The sequence below is a fragment of the Sebastes umbrosus genome, chromosome 10, assembly GCF_015220745.1.
Source record: "Sebastes umbrosus isolate fSebUmb1 chromosome 10, fSebUmb1.pri, whole genome shotgun sequence".
Classification (NCBI taxonomy): Eukaryota; Metazoa; Chordata; class Actinopteri; order Perciformes; family Sebastidae; genus Sebastes; species Sebastes umbrosus.
This window is the reverse complement of record NC_051278.1, coordinates 4,995,428-5,017,327: the sequence shown is the minus strand read 5'-3', so window position 1 is coordinate 5,017,327 and position 21,900 is coordinate 4,995,428. Positions and strand designations below refer to the sequence as shown.

General features: G+C 39.3%; 3 protein-coding genes across 9 annotated transcripts in view; 2 read left to right on the top strand and 1 right to left on the bottom strand.

Annotated features, from left to right (window-relative positions):
- The window catches only part of LOC119495557 (synapse differentiation-inducing gene protein 1), a 7,440-nt gene extending 3,734 nt beyond the window's left edge, over positions 1-3,706 (top strand). For 2 of the 3 annotated variants that reach the window (XM_037782183.1, XM_037782182.1), the window contains exon 4: positions 1,254-3,706. In XM_037782183.1, coding sequence (XP_037638111.1) covers positions 1,254-1,412 — 159 coding nt within the window. In that variant the 3' untranslated portion in view covers positions 1,413-3,706. Of the gene's footprint in view, positions 1-132; positions 731-1,253 lie in introns of those variants that run through there. The other variant, XM_037782184.1, reaches the window with a different exon arrangement.
- A 2,738-nt stretch (positions 3,707-6,444) lies between these two features.
- On the top strand, positions 6,445-20,569 carry LOC119495556 (GTPase IMAP family member 7-like). Of its 3 annotated transcripts, none has more exons than XM_037782179.1 (4): positions 6,445-6,582; positions 7,767-7,905; positions 18,124-18,168; positions 19,243-20,569. In XM_037782179.1, the coding sequence occupies exons 2-4, from the start codon at positions 7,824-7,826 to the stop codon at positions 20,046-20,048; spliced, it is 933 nt and encodes a 310-aa protein (XP_037638107.1). In that variant the 5' UTR covers positions 6,445-6,582; positions 7,767-7,823; the 3' UTR covers positions 20,049-20,569. The 3 variants fall into 3 exon arrangements, with proteins under 3 accessions (XP_037638107.1, XP_037638108.1, XP_037638109.1); XM_037782180.1 differs by lacking the exon at positions 6,445-6,582 and adding an exon at positions 7,005-7,101; XM_037782181.1 differs by lacking the exons at positions 6,445-6,582; positions 7,767-7,905 and adding an exon at positions 17,267-17,352 and having other exon boundaries at positions 18,027-18,168.
- Positions 12,313-15,784, bottom strand: LOC119495559 (GTPase IMAP family member 9-like). 3 transcript variants are annotated; one of them, XM_037782186.1, is made up of 3 exons: positions 15,260-15,784; positions 13,725-13,900; positions 12,313-13,018 (listed from the first exon to the last, which is right to left on the bottom strand). In XM_037782186.1, the coding sequence occupies exons 2-3, from the start codon at positions 13,735-13,737 to the stop codon at positions 12,393-12,395; spliced, it is 639 nt and encodes a 212-aa protein (XP_037638114.1). In that variant the 5' UTR covers positions 13,738-13,900; positions 15,260-15,784; the 3' UTR covers positions 12,313-12,392. The 3 variants fall into 3 exon arrangements, with proteins under 3 accessions (XP_037638114.1, XP_037638116.1, XP_037638115.1); XM_037782188.1 differs by having other exon boundaries at positions 12,313-13,015; XM_037782187.1 differs by lacking the exon at positions 15,260-15,784 and having other exon boundaries at positions 13,725-14,262.
- Positions 20,570-21,900: the final 1,331 nt, after the last annotated feature.

Genomic DNA, 21,900 nt, shown 5'->3' with positions numbered 1-21,900 from the left:
AAATATCAATTTATGTCACATTGTATCAATATTAATGGCTACACTTTTTAAATATTATTTTTGCTACTTTTAATGGAATAATTATTTATCGAGTAATTTATTTATTTACTCATTTATTTTTTATTTTGGCAGGTTCCTTCCTCCATACCGAGAAAGATGTTCACTGGACTATGTGGCTCTTCAACTGTGTTATTTATTTCAGGCCGGAGCAGTTGTGACGCCTTTAGTTGTTGGAGATTTGGGAACATTTTGGGGGAAAAGTTTGAAAGTGTTTGAAAATTATATAAATTTCAATGGAGTTCTGTATCATGTGTGTGAAGACTCGGCGAACGGGAATACTCCGGCTGAGAGGTTTTTTAGTCGTCTCGTTGTTGTTGTGCGGTGGCGGCTGATCTGCTGCATGTGTTGTGGATGTGGTTTCCATGGTAACTGCACACCTACAGCTCCAAAAGAGACAGGGCTGGTTGCTAGTGGCAACGCATCCCACACTGAAATCCATCAGTGAACAACAGAAAGCTCTGCAGGAGGAGGAGGAGGAGGAGAGTCATGTTAAATAATAGTTCACCACAAACAGGAAGACATGACTGTCATCTCTCCTGTCTGCTGGGAGGTCAAAGGTCGTGTCATTTAAACATGTACATACTGTAAACACGAAACAGGCTCAGAGTGCGGTGTGTTGTCTGATAATCTGATGATCCAAGACTACTGAATAAAACATCTGCTCTCTGAATGATGATTCTATTTCTATCTGTTAGAAGAGAAGAACATCAGTAGAAGAGCTGATTAACTTTAGAGAGCCGGAGGTCTGAAACCAAACAGGATGTTTTGCTTCCTGATCACATCAGCTTCATTACAGACTGATTAAAGAGCAGAGGGACTGATGTTCTTCTTCTGCTTCTTAATCTCGTTTCTTCTTCTGTGGTTGTTTCTGTCTGTTAACCCTCTGAGACCCACAATAGATCCGTTTTAGTCTTTTTTTTAGGGGGGTAGATAGCAGGTCAACAGTAGATGTCACATAGAAGTGGTGTACGTCATCTGAAAGCTGGAACCTGGAGATTAATTTGAGATGATGCTCAGCACTGTGTGTCAAGTTCTTCTAGTCATAAATCAGAAATAAACATCAATTAATTAACTAAAATAAATAGTGAAAGTGTACAAGGGTTTAGAACATTATGATAGAAGTATATGATAGTCATTTCCATGCGTCTCAGTCTGGTTTCTACTAACTCCTCCCCTTCCCACTCCTCCTCTAGACCAATAAGGCGGTGTCTAAAGGAGACTTCCATCTGGCGAGCTCCAGCTCGAGGCGGGCTCTCTTCCTGGCAGTGCTGTCAATCACCATCGGGACAGGTATCTATGTGGGCGTGGCCGTGGCGCTCATCGCCTACCTCTCCAAGAACCACCACTGGTAAACCTCGTCGTCAGGGAGGAAAAATTACCCATCAGGCACCGGGAATGTGTTTGGAATCCTCACCTGGAGTCTCCAGGTGAGTCGGCAGGTCGGCCCGCTGCGATGAGCTGGAGGACGACTTCCTGTTTGCAGACAACGGCGGCGTCCGTTCAACCAAAACACGGCGAGACGTTTGTTTTTCTGCGTGGTGACGTCACTCGTGTCAGGTGACTCCTGAGACCTTTAAACCAATCAGATGGTTTGTTTTTCTCTCTGTTGGGATCCACTTCGTTTAATGAACATTTCCAGTGTGATTTTTTTAATTTAAACTTTAATACGACACTGAACTCTTACCAGATGAATAGTCTCCTCTATATCAGTGAAACATTGACTTTATGTAGTGAAACAGAGACAGGTGAGTTTTATTCTCGATGTTTCTAATTTGGATGATGAAGAAAGTTTCTGTCGCCGTTCCAATAAAAACACATTTTGGGATTCAAGAGGCTTCAAATGGCAAAAAACTGTGGAAACAATTGAAACTGAAGTTATTCAAACGCCACAGTAGAAAATAAAACAACAGACAGATTTGTGCAGTCTGAACCAAGCTGAAGCTGATTAGGACCTTTTTCATCATCTTACATTGTTTTCTTATTATTTCCTTCCAAACAATAAAAATGCACCAAACTTTGCAGAACAGTTATTATCTAGATCGCTGGTTCCCAGCCAGGGGGTCTCGACCTCCTAGTGTGGCTGTAAGGGGTTAAGGGGTGTAACGGCACGTTGTAACTTTTCACATGGCGCAATTACATACAAAGTCACGCGAATGGCGCGACACGAACACGCAAAATTTGCGTCATTTGAGTTGAAATATTTCAACTGAAGCGAGGAATTCGTGTGATGTTGTGTCGCGAAAGCCAACGGTGTCGCGAAAATTTGCTTCGCTCTTGGTTTGAACACTAATGAACTAAAAACAGAAACGGGATGTGGCCGATAAACAAAATCACACTGGAAGTAAAATTGAACACAACGAGATACGCATGCTCAGAAGAACTGGATCACTGGATCTGGATCTCTGGATCACTGGATTAGTGGATCACTGGATCTGGATCACTGGATCACTGGATCACTGGATCACTGGATCTGTATCTAGATCACTGGAACAGGATCACTGGAACGGGATCACTGGATCACTGGATCTGTAACTCTGGATCTGTATCTAGATCACTGGATCACTGGATCACTGGATTACTGGATCATTGGATCTGGATCTAGATCACTGGAACAGGATCACTGGAACGGGATCACTGGATCACTGGATCTGTAACTCTGGATCTGTATCTAGATCACTGGATTACTGGATCACTGGATCACTGGATCACTGGATCACTGGATCTGGATCCCTGGACTGACTGGTCCCTGTTTGTGTATCAGAACACAAAGACTGGATCGATCGTTGTAATCAAGACTCTTGAACTCGGTTTCTTTCTCTGTGTGGATTTATTTGGTTCTGCTCCAGTTTCTGTGGTTCTGTTCAGGTTTTTATCATAAACACACAGCTACTCAAATAATGTATATCACAGTCGTGCGTCATATATATATATATATATACTGTATATATATATATGTATATATATATATGCATATATATATATATGCATATATATATACTGGGCTAAAGGGCTGAAACCACCATCAGTCATGTTGTTGTATAGATTCACCTGCTGGGCTGTGATGTCACCCACACCTGTACACTTATTAACACCTGTGGCTAAATGTTTTCCTTTAATCAAACTCACACTTCTGATATTTTGGTAAATCCTGGAGCCCGCCAGAAGTCACATGGTTGGGAAATGTATTTTTTTATATATATATATATAAATATATATATATAATTTTATTTCTACCATGTGACCTCTGGTGCTTCAGCTGCGTTCCATTTGATGGAAATTTCAACTGCCTTGAAGTCCGATTTCCAATCCAATTTTCCAAAGTCCAATCAACTTCGTATGTGCAAAATACAGTGTAATGCATTGTCATCAATTAGTATTGCTAACCGTGGCTAAACTGGCTGGAGCTAACCACATTATGGTTTCTGACTTGTACTGGAATGACGCTCTGATCTGGTGCAACTTCATTGAGACGCTCTGATTTCTGAGGTAAATGGAACACAGCATTCGTCTCCGTGTGTCCAGTACATGGATGTATTAAAAGAACTGGATACAGCATTGGAAGCGGGGCCCCGTTCATTCCTATGAAAGTTACTCAATGGCGCATGAAGCCTAAATGGCTCCACTTCCGTCTGGAAAAGTACCCGGATCTTGGGCATATGGAACATGCGCAGTAGCGTCTGCTCGGTCACATGACTCGGTCACATGACTCGGTCACGGGGTCCCAACGTCACAGTCTTGGTCTCACTCACATGAACGGAAGAAGGGAAATAACTTGATTCAGCTATTAGTGCATTTTACAACTTTAAAAACGTAATTTTTTAAATAAGGGCTATTAGTGCGTTCGTACAGTTGATTCACCTAAAAAAAAAGTTATCCGCTGAGTTACAGACGTCTCTTTCCCAATGTAAGTCTATGGGAAAAAGTATTTTTGGACCCAATGGCATCACGTGACGGACACAGAAGTTGCAGTAACGCCATTTGATCGCTACGAAAGTTGGGATCGACGACCGGCGCACTTCCTGGGGGCTTGGTCAAGTACAGAGACAAGTCCAGGATGTGGTTAGCCTAGCTTAGCACAAAGATTGGAAGCAGGGGGAAACTGTTATCTTAGCTCCATCACAAGAGGAAAAAATACATTGAACTCTGCATTCACACACACACACTTCCTGCCCAGCTGGTAAAACAAACAGAGCTGCTCTGTGATTGGTTGTTTTTCTTCTTTTTTAACTCGCTTGCCAATAAAAATTAAATGTCGTATTTCCACTGAAGCGTTTGTGTTTGTGTTTAAAGAATCATTTTAATCAGGAGGGTCAGGTAACGTTGGTACGTTGGTCCAGACTCAAACGTCTCAACAACATCCATATCTCAACTGGTTTCTGATGCTGAACAGCGTCTATAAGCTCTACTGTTTCCACCCGGACAACAATACAGCTACACCCATTAGAGTAACACAATTGTAATTGGCCCCAGTGCAAATTGTTATTTTGGGCCGTCGTCCCAAACACAAACACACGCTCGTGTGCACACAACCACTCCAGACAACTGCTATGCCACCATAGAGAGGATCACCATGCAACTCCCATCCTGCAAACCAGCCTGTGATCAGCAACACGGACAGCAGCCGGAGCGCCAGATTTATCAATATTAATTTAACAGCCTGCCCTGAAGTAGCCCAATAGTAATCACAGACACAGATTACAGTAGATGCACATTTTCCAACATATGAGGGAAGGTTCTGTGTTGTATGTACAATGCGTTAAATGTATAAAATCAATAAATATATATATTTTTTTGAAGAAATAAGAAGTTTAACATAAAAATGCTGTTGCAGTGATCTTATTATTTAGTTATTTTCACTCTTTAAAAGTCACCAGTCTCTGAAACTAATGTTTCTGGAGGAGGACTCCCAGACCCCCCATCTTTAGGTAAGAAATTCTCCCTATTATTAAGGTCTCAAGGTTGGACAGTATGCTCATCTGGGGGCCATGAATGTCAAACACAATTTAAAAGTTTGGGCCATTCATGAAGTAAATGTTGAGATATTTCACTAGATAAGTGGAAACTTTGACCTGATGATGGCGCTGGAGGAAAAGTCAGAGGATCACCAACGTTACTACAGTTCATCCTGAATGATGAAGCACATCTCATCAACAACCATCACACAGATGTTGAGACGTTTCAGTCTGAACAAAGCGGCGAACCGACCGACCGACCCTCAGATCTGAGAAGCAGCAACCAGAGAATGGACGCCATTTTAGCTGAATAAATAACGAATTTGATAATCAAAGATGCATTTTTCATTGATCAACTAAACATTTCTTTAAGAGTGAAAAGGCGTCAGAAGAACTTCACTAACAACATCTTTAAAAACAGGTATCAGAGCTTGTGATGGTCCGGAAACGTTCCAGTGTTTCTGGTTTCAGAGCAGCAGCTGTTTCCTCAAAGCTGACGTCAACGTCTCACAATTAGATTAGATGAAGGTCTAATGAGCTCGGAGGGGAAATGAAGACAGACGGACGAGCAGTGAGCAGATCATAACAGCAGATAGATGCAGATTATTGCTGCATCAAACGTATGGTTTATTTACAAGCCTTTTATTAATCTGTTTGTATATTTTAAATTGTACATCATTTTTATAATCCCAGTTTTGGATGAACTGATTATACATTTCATTAAACTGTCCAGTGGATGACACACACACATATATATATATATATATATATATATATATAAAAACTACAAAGAAATAAAATAAAACAATATTATATCTCATATATACAATATATAACAACAAATAAATAACAATAGGTGCGATAAGCACATATTTTAATAATGCCTGTGTTTTTTAATAGAATAGAATATTTATGCATCGAGCGTATGGTTTATTTACAAGCCTACTTTTTATTAATCTGTTTGTATAATTAAAATTGTGCATCTTGTTTTTTGGCCGTCACCATGTTTGTCTTTGGCCATCGCCATCTTGGTTTTTGACCGTGGCCATCTTGGTTTTTGGCCGTCGCCATCGTGGTTTTTTGCCGTCGCCATGTTGGTTTTTGGCCGTCGCCGTCTTGGTTTTTGGCCGTCGCCGTCTTGGTTTTTGGTCGTCACCATCTTGGTTTTTGGTCGTCACCATGTTGGTTTTTGGTCGTCTCCATCTTGGTTTTTGGCCGTCGCCATCTTGGTTTTTGGCCGTCGCCGTCTTGGTTTTTGGTCGTCTCCATCTTGGTTTTTGGTCGTCACCATCTTGGTTTTTGGTCGTCACCATGTTGGTTTTTGGTCGTCTCCATCTTGGTTTTTGGCCGTCGCCGTCTTGGTTTTTGGTCGTCGCCGTCTTGGTTTTTGGTCGTCACCATGTTGGTTTTTGGTCGTCTCCATCTTGGTTTTTGGTCGTCTCCATCTTGGTTTTTGGTCGTCTCCATCTTGGTTTTTGACCGTCTCCATGTTGGTTTTTGGCCATTGTCATCTTGGTATTTGTCCATCACCATCTTGGTTTTTGGCCGAGACAAATCCAAAATTTCATTGGTAAGACTTAAAAATGCCCGTAGCAGCAGAAACACCAATGAATGTTTTTTACAGTCATGAATCTGTGCAGATTTTTTGTGTGTTTTCTATAATCTGTTTTAGTATTAGAATCATTCATCGTCTATTTTTATACTCCGATCGTACAGTTTATTAATCTGAGCGTACGTTTCATTCATTTGTGCATTATGTTTATTTCCTGTGATGTGGGTATTAGTTTATATATTGTATTTCTTAAAAGCCTCTAACTCTGAACTGTCATATCTGGAGTTTAACATCAGATGAAACAGAGCAGACAAACTGAGTTTTGTCTCTGAGGAGGCGGAGGAGGGTTCGAGGTTACTCAGGGTCACACAGCTCTGACTCATCGTCGTACTGAACGCGCTCAGTTCGGAGATAAAGATCTGTATGATAAACAGCTGTTACAGAGGCAGAGCTGGTGGGGGCTGATGGGTAATTAACCTGATGCATTGTGGTTGATCTGATGGGAAGGAGCAGCCATCCAATGCATTTATATGAACAGTGAGTTTGTCTAAATATCTTTGTGGGGACCTGAAGTTTAACCTTCACAGTGAGGACAGTTTCAGAAAGTAAATGTTTTTTGCAGCATCACCACGTCGGGGATTCTTTCACAACAATGACCGGCTCGCTGTACATTATCCCTTACATAAAAGTGATGAATTACAGCCAATATATCCATTATTACAGCCGCATACAGCTAGCAGGAAGCTGGCAGAAGCGGATATGTCATATGAGCGTGCAGGGCGGTGCAGTCCCGTGGGTCTGATGACCGTTCATTATGGCGAGGAAAATAACTCTGGATTCAGCTTTTAGTTTATTTTACAACTTTTAGTACATAATGATTTAAATGAGGGATATTTAAGTGTTCCTAATGGGAAGTTGATTTACCTAAAAAAAAAAAGATCCTCTGATTTACAGACGTCCCTTTATTCATCCATGGACACAGACTCATTGGCGTTTTCAGTCCAAAATGGCGGCGGCGCTACCGCAGCGCCATCTAGCAGAGTTTCATCTCTTTGCTTCTATACTCCTTGGTAGCATAACACACCACAATCTACCACACACTGTCAGAAGGAGAGGTGCATCGTGGGTAATGTAGGCGACAGGTTTAACCAGGAATAAGAATGTGGGGAATAGAAAAAGAGGATATAAGATGGTTGTTTTAGTTTCAGGCTGACCATCAGGAGGACTCCTTTAAGATCTGTGAGTGAGTGAACGCCCACATGGACCATCATCATCATCATCATCATCATCATCCGGATCTGTTGGGCTTCCCATTCCCATTGAGTGCTGCAGTCTGTGAAGGTAAGACAGAGTTTATTCAAGTTTAACTGTCTGAAGTAGAAGGGAAACCATTAATCTTTTAATCTATTAGTCTGTTGTGAGAAAATGAATCAATAACAGTATTAATAATCGATCACAGAAGTGTGTGGGTGAAATCAGTTTATTATAAAACTCTATTGGGTTAATGGAGCATGACATCATGAGGCGGGTCGGGCTTGGTACTGGACTGTTGTGGTTCAGAGGGAGCTGAAGCTGGTCTAAACCCTCACCTGGTGGTCCTCAGAGACTGGGAGAGGAGCTCAGATATCCTATTAGAGTCACCGGTCCAACATCTGATCCAGATCCTCCTGGACGCCTCCCTTTGTCCCTTTGGAGGTTTTCTGTCCAGCTGGTGGGAGACCCCGGGATAGAGATTATAGATCTGGCCTGGTCTCGGAACGCCTCGTTGTCACCCAGGACTATAGCACTTTACTAAAAACAATGTTTACAAAGTGCTTCATAGGATACAATAATGAGGAAAACGGATGCAACTAAACACACCAACGATGTAGAGGACAAAGCCTGCCAAAATCAAAAATAAATACATGACTCGATAAATAAATAAATGTCATCAAATGTAGCAAAAATAATATTAAAAATAAATGTAGCCATTAATTGATAAAATGTGACATAAATTGATATTACTGTTTTCATTTTATTTATTTGTATTAATTCCCTTATTTATTTACTCTTCTGTTTAATGTTCCCTTTAATTTATTTATGTATTTATTTTTATTGATTTAAAAATGTCTTTATTTACTTTACATTTATTTTTTATAATGAGGCAGAAATGCATAAAGAATTATGTATTTATTTATATTAATTTAAAAATAGATTTCTTTATTTTTGCATTTATTCATTTTTTTTATTATTTATTTTATAAAGGCTGTGGAGAAGGGGGAAGCCGGAGGTCCAGAGGAACACAGAGCTGGAGGAACTGAAAGCCAAATTCACCGGGGAGATGTTTGAGATGCAAAAAGAAATGCTGAAACTAAGATTTGAGGCTGAAGCAAGAGCTCGGGCTGAACAACGAAATGCTGTACAACCCCCCATCATAATGCCTCCAAACTGTGTAATCAGCTGAGCAGCTGAAGCTATCTGGTTTAACAGCAAGATACAAAATCTCTAATAATTGCTGAGCGTAATAAGAAAATAATGTTCAATCATTTATGATTTATTTCATGTACTGTAGTAGTGTTAAGACTGCTTTAGATAATCCACAGGTTACAGGCTTTTAATAATTACAATAAATAAACAAATATGACAGGAAATAAACATAATGAATGCACGTAATATATATATATATAAACATAGGTACGCTTAAACCACTACAGTGTTTGTTTATACATAATAAAACGGACAACGGATTATAAAAAATACACACAATTAATAAAAAATGCCAAAAAAGTTAAAAAGAAAAAAATGTCAGTATATAAATAATATTTATGACTGAAAAAAAACCTCATTATAATTGATTATTAAACAATATGCACAGTTTAATGAAATACAAAATCAAATAAACAACCAAAAGCTTGGATTATAAAAAATTATGCACAATTTAAAAAATATGCAGAGATTAATAACAAGTAGGCTCGTAAATGAGCAATACATAAAACAATATATACATGATTAATAAAATGTACACATGGATTAATAAACCATGTGCTAAATTAATTAAAAGTATGCATGATTAATAAAAAAATATTCATGAATTAATAAACTGTATGCTCGGATTAATAAAACGTGTTTTTGGAGTACACTCAGATTATGCAAAATACACACAAATAATCTAAATTTATCAATAAAACATACACTTGTATTAATAAACGGTTTAATTAACCTTTCACTTGGATTATGACAAATATGCATGAATACAAATTATGGTCTTAATAATAATAATAAACTGGTTTAGGGGATATTTTAAAGCACAACATCAGGATTATTTGTATTTATGTATTCAATATGTGTACATGTATCTGTATAAAAGTGTGTCTAAGTGTATTAAAGTGAAGCAGCATTTAATTGATTTACCAGCTGGATTAATCTGTGGTGTCGTTGTGTGATGCTGTTGTTTGTCTGTTGTTACCATGGTGACGGAGGGTTGTGATGGAGAGCAGTTGAAGAAGCATCCTGATGCTGGAAACGGTTTTAATAATCAATAAAATAACTTCAACTAAAGGTTTATTTCATGTCCACTGGGGAGAATCTCACCCATCATGCTCCAACATCACATTCACTGGCATTATAATGTTTAACAGGGATAAAAATGTGTAAACGTTGTGGAACAAACAAAGCAGGAACACAGATAATTACACAACTGTCCATGAATGTATTGCCCCAGTGCATGCTGGGAGGGTTCCCAACAAACCTACCTCATGTAACCCATAGACTTATATACATAGGCGCCACATTGGACGCTTCAGCCCGCTGTGGCGAAACGCCAACGTGGGCGCCATATTGGACAGGGCAAGACTTGCCTGTAACTCTATACAAGTGAACAGGGAAGTTTTTCTGGATAAAAAGCACTATAACGTCTACATTTCTCAACCGATTTCAACGAGTCGTTATTATATTAAAGGGTTTATGATCTACGAGGAGTAGACAAATAAAGTTTTGTCTCCAGTTACTTAGAATCTGGATAGTTGAGCTATAATCGCTGCTAGACGCTCAGGAGACGAGTGTGTACCGTAGGCTGACGTGAACTGAATTACTGACGGGATAGAAAATAATTAATTTATCAAAAGGAATTGTTAAAACTCACGTTTGTCAAGTATAACTTTGACTTATTTTCCTTGTTTAAGGTTAATACTTGTAGAGAGGTCCCTGTATAATATAATATAATATAATATGATGTACAATGAAATGTTTTTCTCTGTTTTAGCGATCATCAATCATTACCCCTAACACTGCTACTGCAGTTACTATTACGTTCATTTTCAGGCATTTATCATTAACATACTAATAAGAGCAATCAGAATAAGAGGCAAAGGAACGTTGTGTCTAAAGTTAACGTTACCCATGGCAAAATGACTTTAACTATTGTAACTTCAAAACCAATTGATGGCTTTTAAGTTGTGTAACGTTAGCTGCTAGTTAATCTCCACAACATGTTAGCGCACCTAAAGGAACTTAAGATAGCGTTGAATAAAAAAAATTAGCTAACGTTAAATATTGCCGAGAGTTAACGTACTGTTCAGACATGCCATCAGCTTTATTGTTTGCAATATTATGTTATGCATAACATATCTATAAACTAACAGCTTAACAATAACGAACGCTTATCTGATGAGCTAAGTTACAAACGTTTTGATAATGAGAACAATTCTGAAAGGAAGATGTCATATTACATACGACCCTTTAATAATGACCTATTAATTGATTGAATCCTACCATATCGAGGGACAGACCGGTGATCCATGGACCGGAAGCCAGTAATGTTTTGAACAGTTTTTCACCAAATGTTTTGGGAAAAGAAAAAAACAATCGCAACGTTAACTCAACGTTACTCCGCATGTATCATAAACGTTTGAATATAATAATAACAAATCAGTTGAGAAAAGTAGACGTTATAGTGCTTTTTATCCAGAAAAACAGCAGCTCCCCCATTCACTTGTATAGGCCAGTCTTGCCAGGTCAAATATGGCGCCCACGTTGAAGTATGATCCAGGACTCAATGCGGCGTCTATTTATATATGTCTATGATGTAACCACCATAGCTTAGCAGCCCAATAGTATCCCTGGAGGTTCGGCATCATAAGGTAAGTACAACAGGGTTAAGTGAAGCCTTGAGCGCCGACTGTTCCAAATACAGTCGTGCTAGTTAATTCTGTTAAAAACTGAGTCGGAGGAGCACGTTGAATACTCTGGAAGAGGTAAAGACATTTAGGATAGATGTTCATAATAATGGTAGATCTGTCCTATCTGTTTACTATTTTTTATTATAGTCTGAAGGCGCGACAGATTCTATTGTGGAAAATAAATTCCAGCTTAATGTAAGCTAACATTGGTAGAATGAACCATTTAATAACTGTCCTTTTCTGTACTAAACAAGAAGATAATGGTGACAGAAAATCAGGAACAGACGGAAGATAAACAGTAACTCGGATCAGTAGCCACTTAGTGGCCTAGAAACCACTGGAGTCTAAATAGGTAGCCGAAGGGGTAAAAGCCTGGCAGCTTGGAGACAATGGAATCTAGAGTTAATGGAAAAGTACCCAGTACTAATGGGAAAAAAATAGAATCTGAATAATTAGGACATTTATTTTTAGAAAATTTAAATATTTTTAGAAAGTGAGGACATTTTTAGAAAATTAGGACATTTCTTTTCAGAAAATTAAGACATTTTTAGAAAGTGGGGACATTATTAGAAAATTAAGAGATTTTTAGAAAGTGTGGGCATATTTAGAAAATTAAGACATTTATTTTTAGAAAATTTAAACATTTTTAGAAAGTGGGGCATTTTTTAAAAATTAGCCCACTCTCAGTGTTTCTTCTTCTGCTCTCTTGTACATCTCTGTGGTGTAGTACGTTCCGCCGTTGTCCTCGACCATCGCGTCTATCTTCTCTAGAAGCTGACTGACTTGAGACGGGTCGTCCACCTCGTTGTTGAAGACATGATAACGGCCGTGACACTTCTCAATGATGTCAGGCAGGTCTTTGCTCTTTGAAATGAACTCTTCAATGGTTTGTTTCTTCAGCTTGTCTCCATAAGTGAACAACACCATCGTGTATTTATCGGCGTCTCCACCAAAAGTCTCCTGAATCATTTTCACGGTTTGTCTCTCCTCCTCTGTGAACCGGCCCAGCTGAACAATCACCAGGAAGGCGTGAGGACCAGGAGAGGACATATCGATGCACATCTTGATCTTCCTCCACACATCTTCATGGGTTAAACTGGTCCCAAACAGTCCTGGAGTGTCGATCACAGCAACCTTTTGTCCTCCAACCTCTCCTCTTTCTTTCCTGCATTCTGATGTCACAGATATTGCAGAAAGTTCAGACTCAAAAGCTTCTCGACCCAAGATGGTGTTTCCTGCTGAACTCTTCCCCGACCCGGTCTTCCCAATCAGGACAATCCTCCATTCATCAGAACCTGCTGATAAAACAATACACAGTTCTTTACATGAGACAGTGTGAGGACTGATGAAACGCACAAAAACAGAAATCTAGATATTATAAACTGTCTCTGGAGGTCATCCAGGATTCAGAGAACTATAGTTAAGTATGTCTTTCTCGTTTGGAGTCACATTTAAAGAGATCAAGAGCATGTGACTGAAAGTATCTCTTGGTTGCGATGAGGCAATGAGATGCAGGACGTCGTCGGACATGGCCGAATAGGAATCGGGCAGGACGTTGGTGGGCACGGCTGACTTCCGGCACGGGCAGGTGTGTGGGAAAAAGTATTTTTTGGGCTCAATGGCATCATGTCACGGACCGCAAGTTGTAATTCCACAGTTTAGCCACTTCAAAAATTTGCCTCAAATCCCGGCGCTCTTCGGTGCTTGAGCTCAAGACTTATCTTCTTTAGATAGGCAGGAAGGACAACCGGTTCTAGCTGGTCTTTGTAGACATTACCTCTTCATGATGTGGTTATACAAGACAATTAAAGACATAAACTGGTGACCAAGTAGAGATCTTTACGTTTTTGGTGTTGGACGGTAGCCCCTCAAGGTAAAGTTAACCCAGTATTGCACTGGTGCCATATTGAGCTAAATTTGGTTGACTTTGACTAAAGTGATTAGATTTGAAGAAATCCTTTAAATCATTAGTTGATGTTTTGTTTCAGAAAAGAAATGTATTACCTGTTGATACCATGTCTCTCAGCTGGAACTGATTCAGAGTCAGACAGAGGGCTGGATGGCAGCGTTTTATCAAGCTAATCAGCTGAGCCTCCTCAGATTGATCAACAAACAGGATTGTTGGTCGCTGGCTGACAGATCGCTGATGATGAATAATGTCACAATCAGACGTCCTGATGCTGGAAAGGCGGGAACCAAAGCAGGAAAGCAAGATCTTCTTATTTTCAAGTTCCTCAATACATCATATATACAACATGCAGATGGAACGTACACATAAACAGAATATAAAGGCAGTAATAATAATGATAAGTTATCCATCCATTTATCCATTATCTTCCTCTTATCCGGGGTCGGGTCGCGGGGGCAGCAGGCTTAGCAGGGAACTCCAGACGTCTTTCTCTCCAGCAACATTTTCCATCTCTTCCTGGGGGACCCTGAGGCGTTCCCAGACCAGATATATAATCTCTCCAGCGTGTTCTGGGTCTACCCCGGGGCCTCTTACCAGTTGGACGTGCCCAGAAAACCTCCAAAGGGAGGCGTCCAGGAGGATCCGGAGCAGATGTTGAACCACCTCAGCTGGTCCCTTTCTACCCAAAGGAGCAGCATCTCTACTCCGAACACCCTCTGAATGTCTGAGCTCCTCACCCTATCTCTAAGGCTGAGCCCAGCAACCCTACGAAGGAAGCTCATTTCGGCCGCTTGTACCCGCGATCTCATTCTTTCGGTCTCTACCCAAAGCTCATGACCGTAGGTGAGGGTTGGAATGTAGATGGAATGGTAAATGGAGAGCTTCGCCTTCCGGCTCAGCTCCCTCTTCACCACAACGGTCCGGTACAGCGCCCGCATAACTGCTGACGCCGCACCATTATACCCTCACTGGTGAACAAGACCCCGAGATACTTGAACTCCCTCACTTGGCGCAGTGACTCACTCCCAACCCGTAGGGCGCAGTCCACAGTCCAGCAGCACCGGCCCAATCGGCCCGGTGGATAATCCGTGCCTGGCCTCCCTTTGAAGGTTTTCCAGGCACTTCCAACTGGTACGAGGCCTCGGGGTAGACCCAGAACACTTTGGAGATATTATATATCTGGTCTGGCCTGGGAACGCCTCAGGATCCCCCAGGAAGACCTGGAAACGTTGCTGGGAAGAGGAACGTCTGGAATACCCCGCTAAGCCTGCTGCCCCCGCGACCCAGCCCCGGATAAGTGGAAGATAATGGATGGATGATTTAAATTCTCATTAGTATATTTCATCACTATTTCACTGTCTAGTTACTATTGTCGTAGTTGATTTAATTGTCTAGTTTATAAATCTAATTATGAACCATCTAATCTCTAGTGAAATGATTGGATAATAACTGCGAGGGGACGATGACATCATCACTTTCTTCCCTCTACTTTGTTTTGCTGACTTACTTCTGCTCTGATCGATTAATAGTACTGTTATTGATTCATTTTCTCACAACAGACTAATAGATTAATAGACTGATGCTTTCACTTCTACTTCAGACAGTTAAACTTGAGTAAACTCTGTCTTACCTTCACAGACTGCAGCACTCGATGGGAAGCCCAACAGATCCTGATGATGATGATGATGATGTTTCCTTTGAAAATGAATGAATCTCTTCTTCCTGACTGCTGTTACATCTTTACATTTCTTATCTCCACGCGGGCGTTGGCTCTGCACAATGTGAGTTTTTGATCATGAGATGTGTGAATGTTGTTATCTTGAGGACTTTTGACCTGTATAAATTGTCTCCATTGTCACAAAAACTGCAGTTAAACATTTATTTTTGTGCACTGGGAGGTTTTTAATTGGTTACCTTTTTTAAATGATGGTTGGAGACCAGCGTTTCCCATAAAGGTATATATTATATTATCTTACAGTCACTTAGCGGTGACTGTAAGATAAGATAATATAAACCTCTACGGGAAATTGGGTTTGTTGCAGCTGCACAAGGAAAGAAGTTCAGATAAATAGATAGAGAAAGCAAAAGAAAGAAATAACAACCTGCTGGCCTCCAGTCTGCAGCTGCAGGGCTGTATGGAGCTCATTTAATGGACCAGGTTTAGTGTAATAGCAGGATGTGTATTTTAGTCAGAATAATGCCTGTTAATACCCAATGTGAATATATTTCGTACATTAATGTTGAAACAAGAAAAGGAATATAGGCTACCAGTCACAAACGTTTATATGATACATATTGAGCTAATTGTTTGAGTCATGGAGAAGGGGCTGAACCATTAGACGTATACTTCTTCCTACTCCTTTTTGGACGTAACGTTTATTTATGTTGATTATTTGTTTACTGGGTAAACAGTGGGTGTACCGGCGGTTATATAGGTAGGTAGGCAGGACCAGCATGCACCTGGGTGGGCTTATGTTTTTTTTTACCAGAACAAGAGCGGCAGTGACATCCATGTTTTCTTTGTGCTTCGTTTTCTGCTTTTTTGGATAATTAAATCATCAGAAACACAAACATTCTGCGTGGACAAGGGACTCTTTTGCCTGCGTAAACCACATTACCCATGGTGCATCAGTGGGCCTTTGATTTAAGGTTGATTTTTGCTACAAATGGCCACTAAACCATCACAAATAAACATGTTACAGATTAAAGTCTGAACCACTAGATGTCATGTTGTGTTCATGTTTATATGTATTACAGACTCTGATGGTTCAAACTCACAGAGGTTGATATCTTTTAATGTTGGAGACTGAAAAGTGAGCGGAGTTGTAGAAACACCCGTATATTTAATGTTCAGCAGCAACAGAACTGCCGTCACTGTGCAGGATGTTATAATTAGAGGTTTAGATCACTGACCTGCAACATGTCGCCACTCGTGATGAAGATGAAGATGATGATCATCATGTTGAGACTGCTTCAGTCTGACAGGTTTCTGATGAGACAGCTGTGCTGCTGAGCTGCAGTGCATGTTGGGATACGGAGGCTTCCTGTGAGGTTTGAGGATTCATGACTCAGCATTATTTCTGAGCAGGTACAGGAAGTGACATCACATGTGTGAGAAGAAGAAGTGAACCGGCCATTCCTGCAACAACAAACTGATCTGTGGTCAGAGCGTCGCCGCCTCACAGGAAACACAGACGAGTCCATCATACAGATCTTTATGTACGACGACGAGTCCAGATGTGACAGTTTGGAGTTTCAGGCTTTTATTCTGGGAAGATCTTTCCTGACAAGAAAAACAACTACGCACATGACAGGAAATAAACATAATACAAAATATGCACAAATTAATGAAACATTCGCTCAGATTGATAAACTTGGATAATAAAGAATTGAGGATTAATAAAAAACAACATACACAGATAAATAAAACGTACACATGGATTGAATGAACTCGTTCGGCAGATTGTTTGGTTTGTGCACAAAAATAAATATTTAACTGCAGTCAGTGTGACGATGACTGCTGTTGTACAGGTCAGGTCAAAAGTCCTCAAGATCATAAAGTTATGCAGTATGTAGACATATAATATCACCATATCTCATGATTGAAAACTCCAATTGTGCAGAGTCAACGCCCACATGGAGATAAGAGATGTGAAGTTTTAACAACAGTCAGTAAACCTCATCGTCCGGATCTGGTCCCATCGAGAGCTCGAGTCTGAGAAGGTAGGACAAATATTAATAACTATTTAATGTCTGAAGTAGAACTGAAACCATCAGTCTATTAATCTATTAGTCTGCTGTGAGGAAGTTAATGAACAATAATATTATATATGATCATCATCGTCACCTTGAATCTTTTTATATTGCTGCTGTACGACCAGAAAAAAAGATTTCACACTGCCTAAATCCAATTAATGAGTAGGCAATGAAATAAATGTTAATTCTTATAAAACTCTACTCAAACTTGATTCGATATGCTTTAATATATTCTGAGTATAATTTGAAGGCTTTTTTATTTATTTTATGATATATATGTTTCAGGATGACTAATAATTAATTAAATAGATACTCTATTTAGATAAATATATGTTTGATTATATTCCAAGTATCTATTTGAAGTTTTTATTTATTTCTCCTGCTAAGGGCCTTTTAATTTATTTTATGATACGTATTATTTCAGGACGAGTCTAATAAATAATGAAATATAGACAAATATGTGAGTATGTAGATACAGTAAAGAGACAGATTTATCCTTATTATTACTGCCTTTATATTCTGTTTATGTGTACGTTCCATCTGTATGTTGTTAAATTCAAACCTGTACATACGACGTCTGGAGGAACCTGGTCACAAAATAAGAAGATCTTGCTTTTGTGCTTTGGTTCTCGTCTTTCCAGCGTCAGGACTTCTGGTTGTGACATTATTCATCATCATCCATCCGTCAGCCAACAACCAACTGATTATCCGGATAAAAACGCTGCCATCCAGCCCTCATTCTGACTCTGAATCAGTTCCAACTGAGAGACATGGTATCAACAGGTAATGCACTTCTCTTCTGACATGTCTCCTCAACGGAGCTAAAGCATGTTGATCTGTTTTATTTCACCTTCATCTGAAAACAAAAAATATTTTATGATTGATTTAATCTTTATTCAATCAGGCAGCCTCACTGAGATTAAGATCTGTTTTCCGAGCGAGGCCTGTACTAGGAAGCAGCACTTAGGGTCAGCGAGGTAACTTCACGGTTTTCAGTCATACAACGGTGGATCACTTCTTACCGGGGTAGATCACCATGGTAACTGATGCTGAACACCTGACCTGCTCCGGAGCAGGTTATGTTCCAGATAAGAGATCAACTCGTATAAAATCTCCGCCTACTGACCAATCAGAGCTCGGTGATCAGATCGTGTGACAATATTAAACAAACATGACGCAGTTACAGTCATAATCCAGACTAAACACAGTTTAAACTGACAGATGCAGGAAGAACAACTGGCTGTATGCTGTGGATGTTTACCGCTTTGAATTATGTTTTTATAATGCTCTTTTATCTTGCTCTCAAGTCCGTTTCTATGGCAAGCCATTTTAACATTTAATAGCTAGACAGGATATTCATTAGAGATATCTGCAACGTCGTTTTGCCTAGTCAAAACTCTAATTCAAGATATCCCTAATTCTATTTTGACTAAACAAAACTCTAATTTTAGATATCCGTAATTACATTTTGAGTTGTACAATTCAAACTACTTTTGCCATTCATGTGTATTTTCTCATTAAGAATATCCACAATTCAGATGTGGATATCCGTAATTCACGCCGCCAACATCCTGCAACATCCTGCCCACCGACATTCTGTCCGATCCTCAGTCGTCCGTGCCCGCCGGTGACCTTAATTACACTCCCTCATCGCGACCAAGAATTATTGCCAGTCTCAGAGTCACACTCTTGATCTCTTCTAAAATATAACTCCAAATGAGAAAGACATACAGAACTTTAGTTTTCTGAATCCTGGATGACCTTCAGAGACCATTTGTAATGTCTGGATTTCTGTTTTCAGATCACATCAGTCCTCACACTGTCTCATGTAAAGTTCTGTGTATTTGTGTCTGACAGGTTCTGATGAATGGAGGGTTGTCCTGATTGGGAAGACCGGGTCGGGGAAGAGTTCAGCAGCAAACACCATCTTGGGTCGAGAAGCTTTTGAGTCTGAACTTTCTGCAATATCTGTGACATCTAAATGCAAGAAAGAAAGAGGAGAGGTTGCAGGGCGAAAGGTTGCTGTCATCGACACTCCCGGGCTGTTTGACACCAGTTTAACCAATGAAACTGTGTGGGAGGAGATCGGTAGCTGCATCGGTATGTCCTCTCCTGGTCCTCATGCCTTCCTGGTGATTGTTCAGCTGGGCCGGTTCACAGAGGAGGAGAGACAAACCGTGAAAATGATTCAGGAGACTTTTGGTGAAGACGCCGATAAATACACGATGGTGTTGTTCACTTATGGAGACAAGCTGAAGAAACAAACCATCGAAGCGTTCATTTCCAAGAGCAAAGACCTGCAAGACATCACTGGGAAGTGTCACGGCCGTTATCACGTCTTCAACAACGAGGCGGAAAACTTGTCTCAAGTCAGTCAGCTTCTAGAGAAGATAGACAAGATGATCGAGGACAACGGCGGGTCGTTCTACACCACAGAGATGTACCAGAAAGCAGAGGAAGAAATAAAGAAGGAGAAAGAACGAATCCTGAAAGAGTCGGAGGCTGAGAGGAACAAAGAGCTGGAGGAAATGAAAGCCAAATATGAAGGCGAGAGGCTGAGGATGGAACAAGAAGCTAAGAGACTCAGAGATGAGGCTGAAGCAAGAGCTCAGGCTGAGAGACAAAACACTGTACGACCCAAACGCAGATGTGTAATCCTTTGAGCAGCTGAAGCTTTAACAGCAAGAGCAACGGTTTACATAGAAATCGCAAATCTTTGCTGAGCGTAATGAGAGAATAAAGTTGATTCCTTTATTGTTTATTTCATTTCTTGTAGTGGTGTTAAGGCTACTTTAGATAATACCAGGGGTTTGACTCTGTGGCACCCCCCCACTCCTACTTATTTTTGTTACTACTATTATTCTTTGTCTTACTTCTGTTTAATAATGCTTTAAGTTTTGGAACTACAGTTCCCAATGAGAGATGTAAACAGGAAGGATAATGTCGCCCTGTTGTTTTGACCCAATTAAAGGAATACTTCACCCCACAAAATGACCATCTGTATATTAATTACTCACCCTGTGTTATCTTGATTCTTGATGAAAACTTTGTTTTTCTCTCTCAGGCCTCCACGGTGAACGGAGAATCCAAAAACAGACAAAAGTCAAAAATGTATTGAAGTGAATGGGGGCCGTATTTTACAACAGCAAAACTATATCAAAACATCCGCTTACAAACTCTCACACACCTCATGCAGTATAATATATCATATAATCTGTTAACAGATGGACAGCTCTACCATTATTATGAACATCCATCCTAAATGTCTTTACCTCTTCCAGAGTATTCTACATGCTCCTCCGACTCACTTTGTAACAGAATGAACAAGCACGATTGTATTTAGAACAGTCGGCGCTCAAGGCTTCACTTAACCCTGTTGTACTAACCTTATGATGCCGAATCCAGGGATACTATTGGGCTGCTAAGCTATGGTGGTTACATCATACCTATATACATAGACGCCGCATTGACTCCTGCCTGGATCGAATCGTTAAAGTCATTTTGGCATGTTTATTTATTTTTGCATTTATTTTTAATTTTGGCATTTATTTTTAATTTATTTATTTCTGCAGGATTCTCCCTTTGCATTTCACCTTATTTAGTTCCCCAAACTTTATTTCTGTATTCTTTTCTTTATACATTTCTTTATGCATTTCTGCCTCATTATGAAAAATAAATATAAAATAAATACAAAATAAATGAATAAATAAAAAATAAATGCAAAAAACTTTTTTTTTATGGACATTTTTTCATACTTTTTTTTCCCAACATTTTTCAAACTTTTATTTCAGACTTTTTTGCCCAACATTTTTCAAAAATATCCGTAAAAGAAAGTCTGAAAAAAAAGTTTGAAAAATGTCTGAAAACATTTTTGAAAAATGTTGGAAAAAAAAGTTTGAAATATTTTGGAAAAAAAGACTAAACAATATCTGAAAAAGGTAAAAAAAATAAATAAAAAAAAAAATCGGAAAAACGTCGGAAAAAATTGTCTGAAAAAAAAAGTTTGAAAAAATGTCCGCAAAAAAAAGTTTGGAAAATGTCTGAAAAAAAGATAGAAAAATGTTGGGAAAAAGTCTAAAAAATGTCTGAAAAAAAAAGTCTGAAAAATGTTGGAAAAAAAAGTCTGAAAAAATGTCCGTAAAAAAAAAAGTCTGAAAAATGTCTGAAAAAAATGTCTGAAAAGCTAAGTTTGCAAAATGTCCGTAAAAAAAAAGTCTAAACAATGTCTAGAAAAAAGTAAAAAAAAAAAAAAAAATTAAAAGTCTGAAAAATGTCTGAGAACATTTTTGAAAAATGTTGGAAAAAAAAGTCTGAAAAAAGTCTGAAACAAATATTTGCAAAATGTTGGGAAAAAAAGTCTAAACAATGTCTGAAAAAGGTAAAAAAAAAAAAAAAAGTCTGAGAAATGTCTGAAAAAAAAAGTTTGCAAAATATTGGGAAAAAAAGTATGAAATAATGACCGTAAAAAAAAGTCTGAAAAATTTCTGAAAACTATTTTGCAAAATGTTGGAAAAA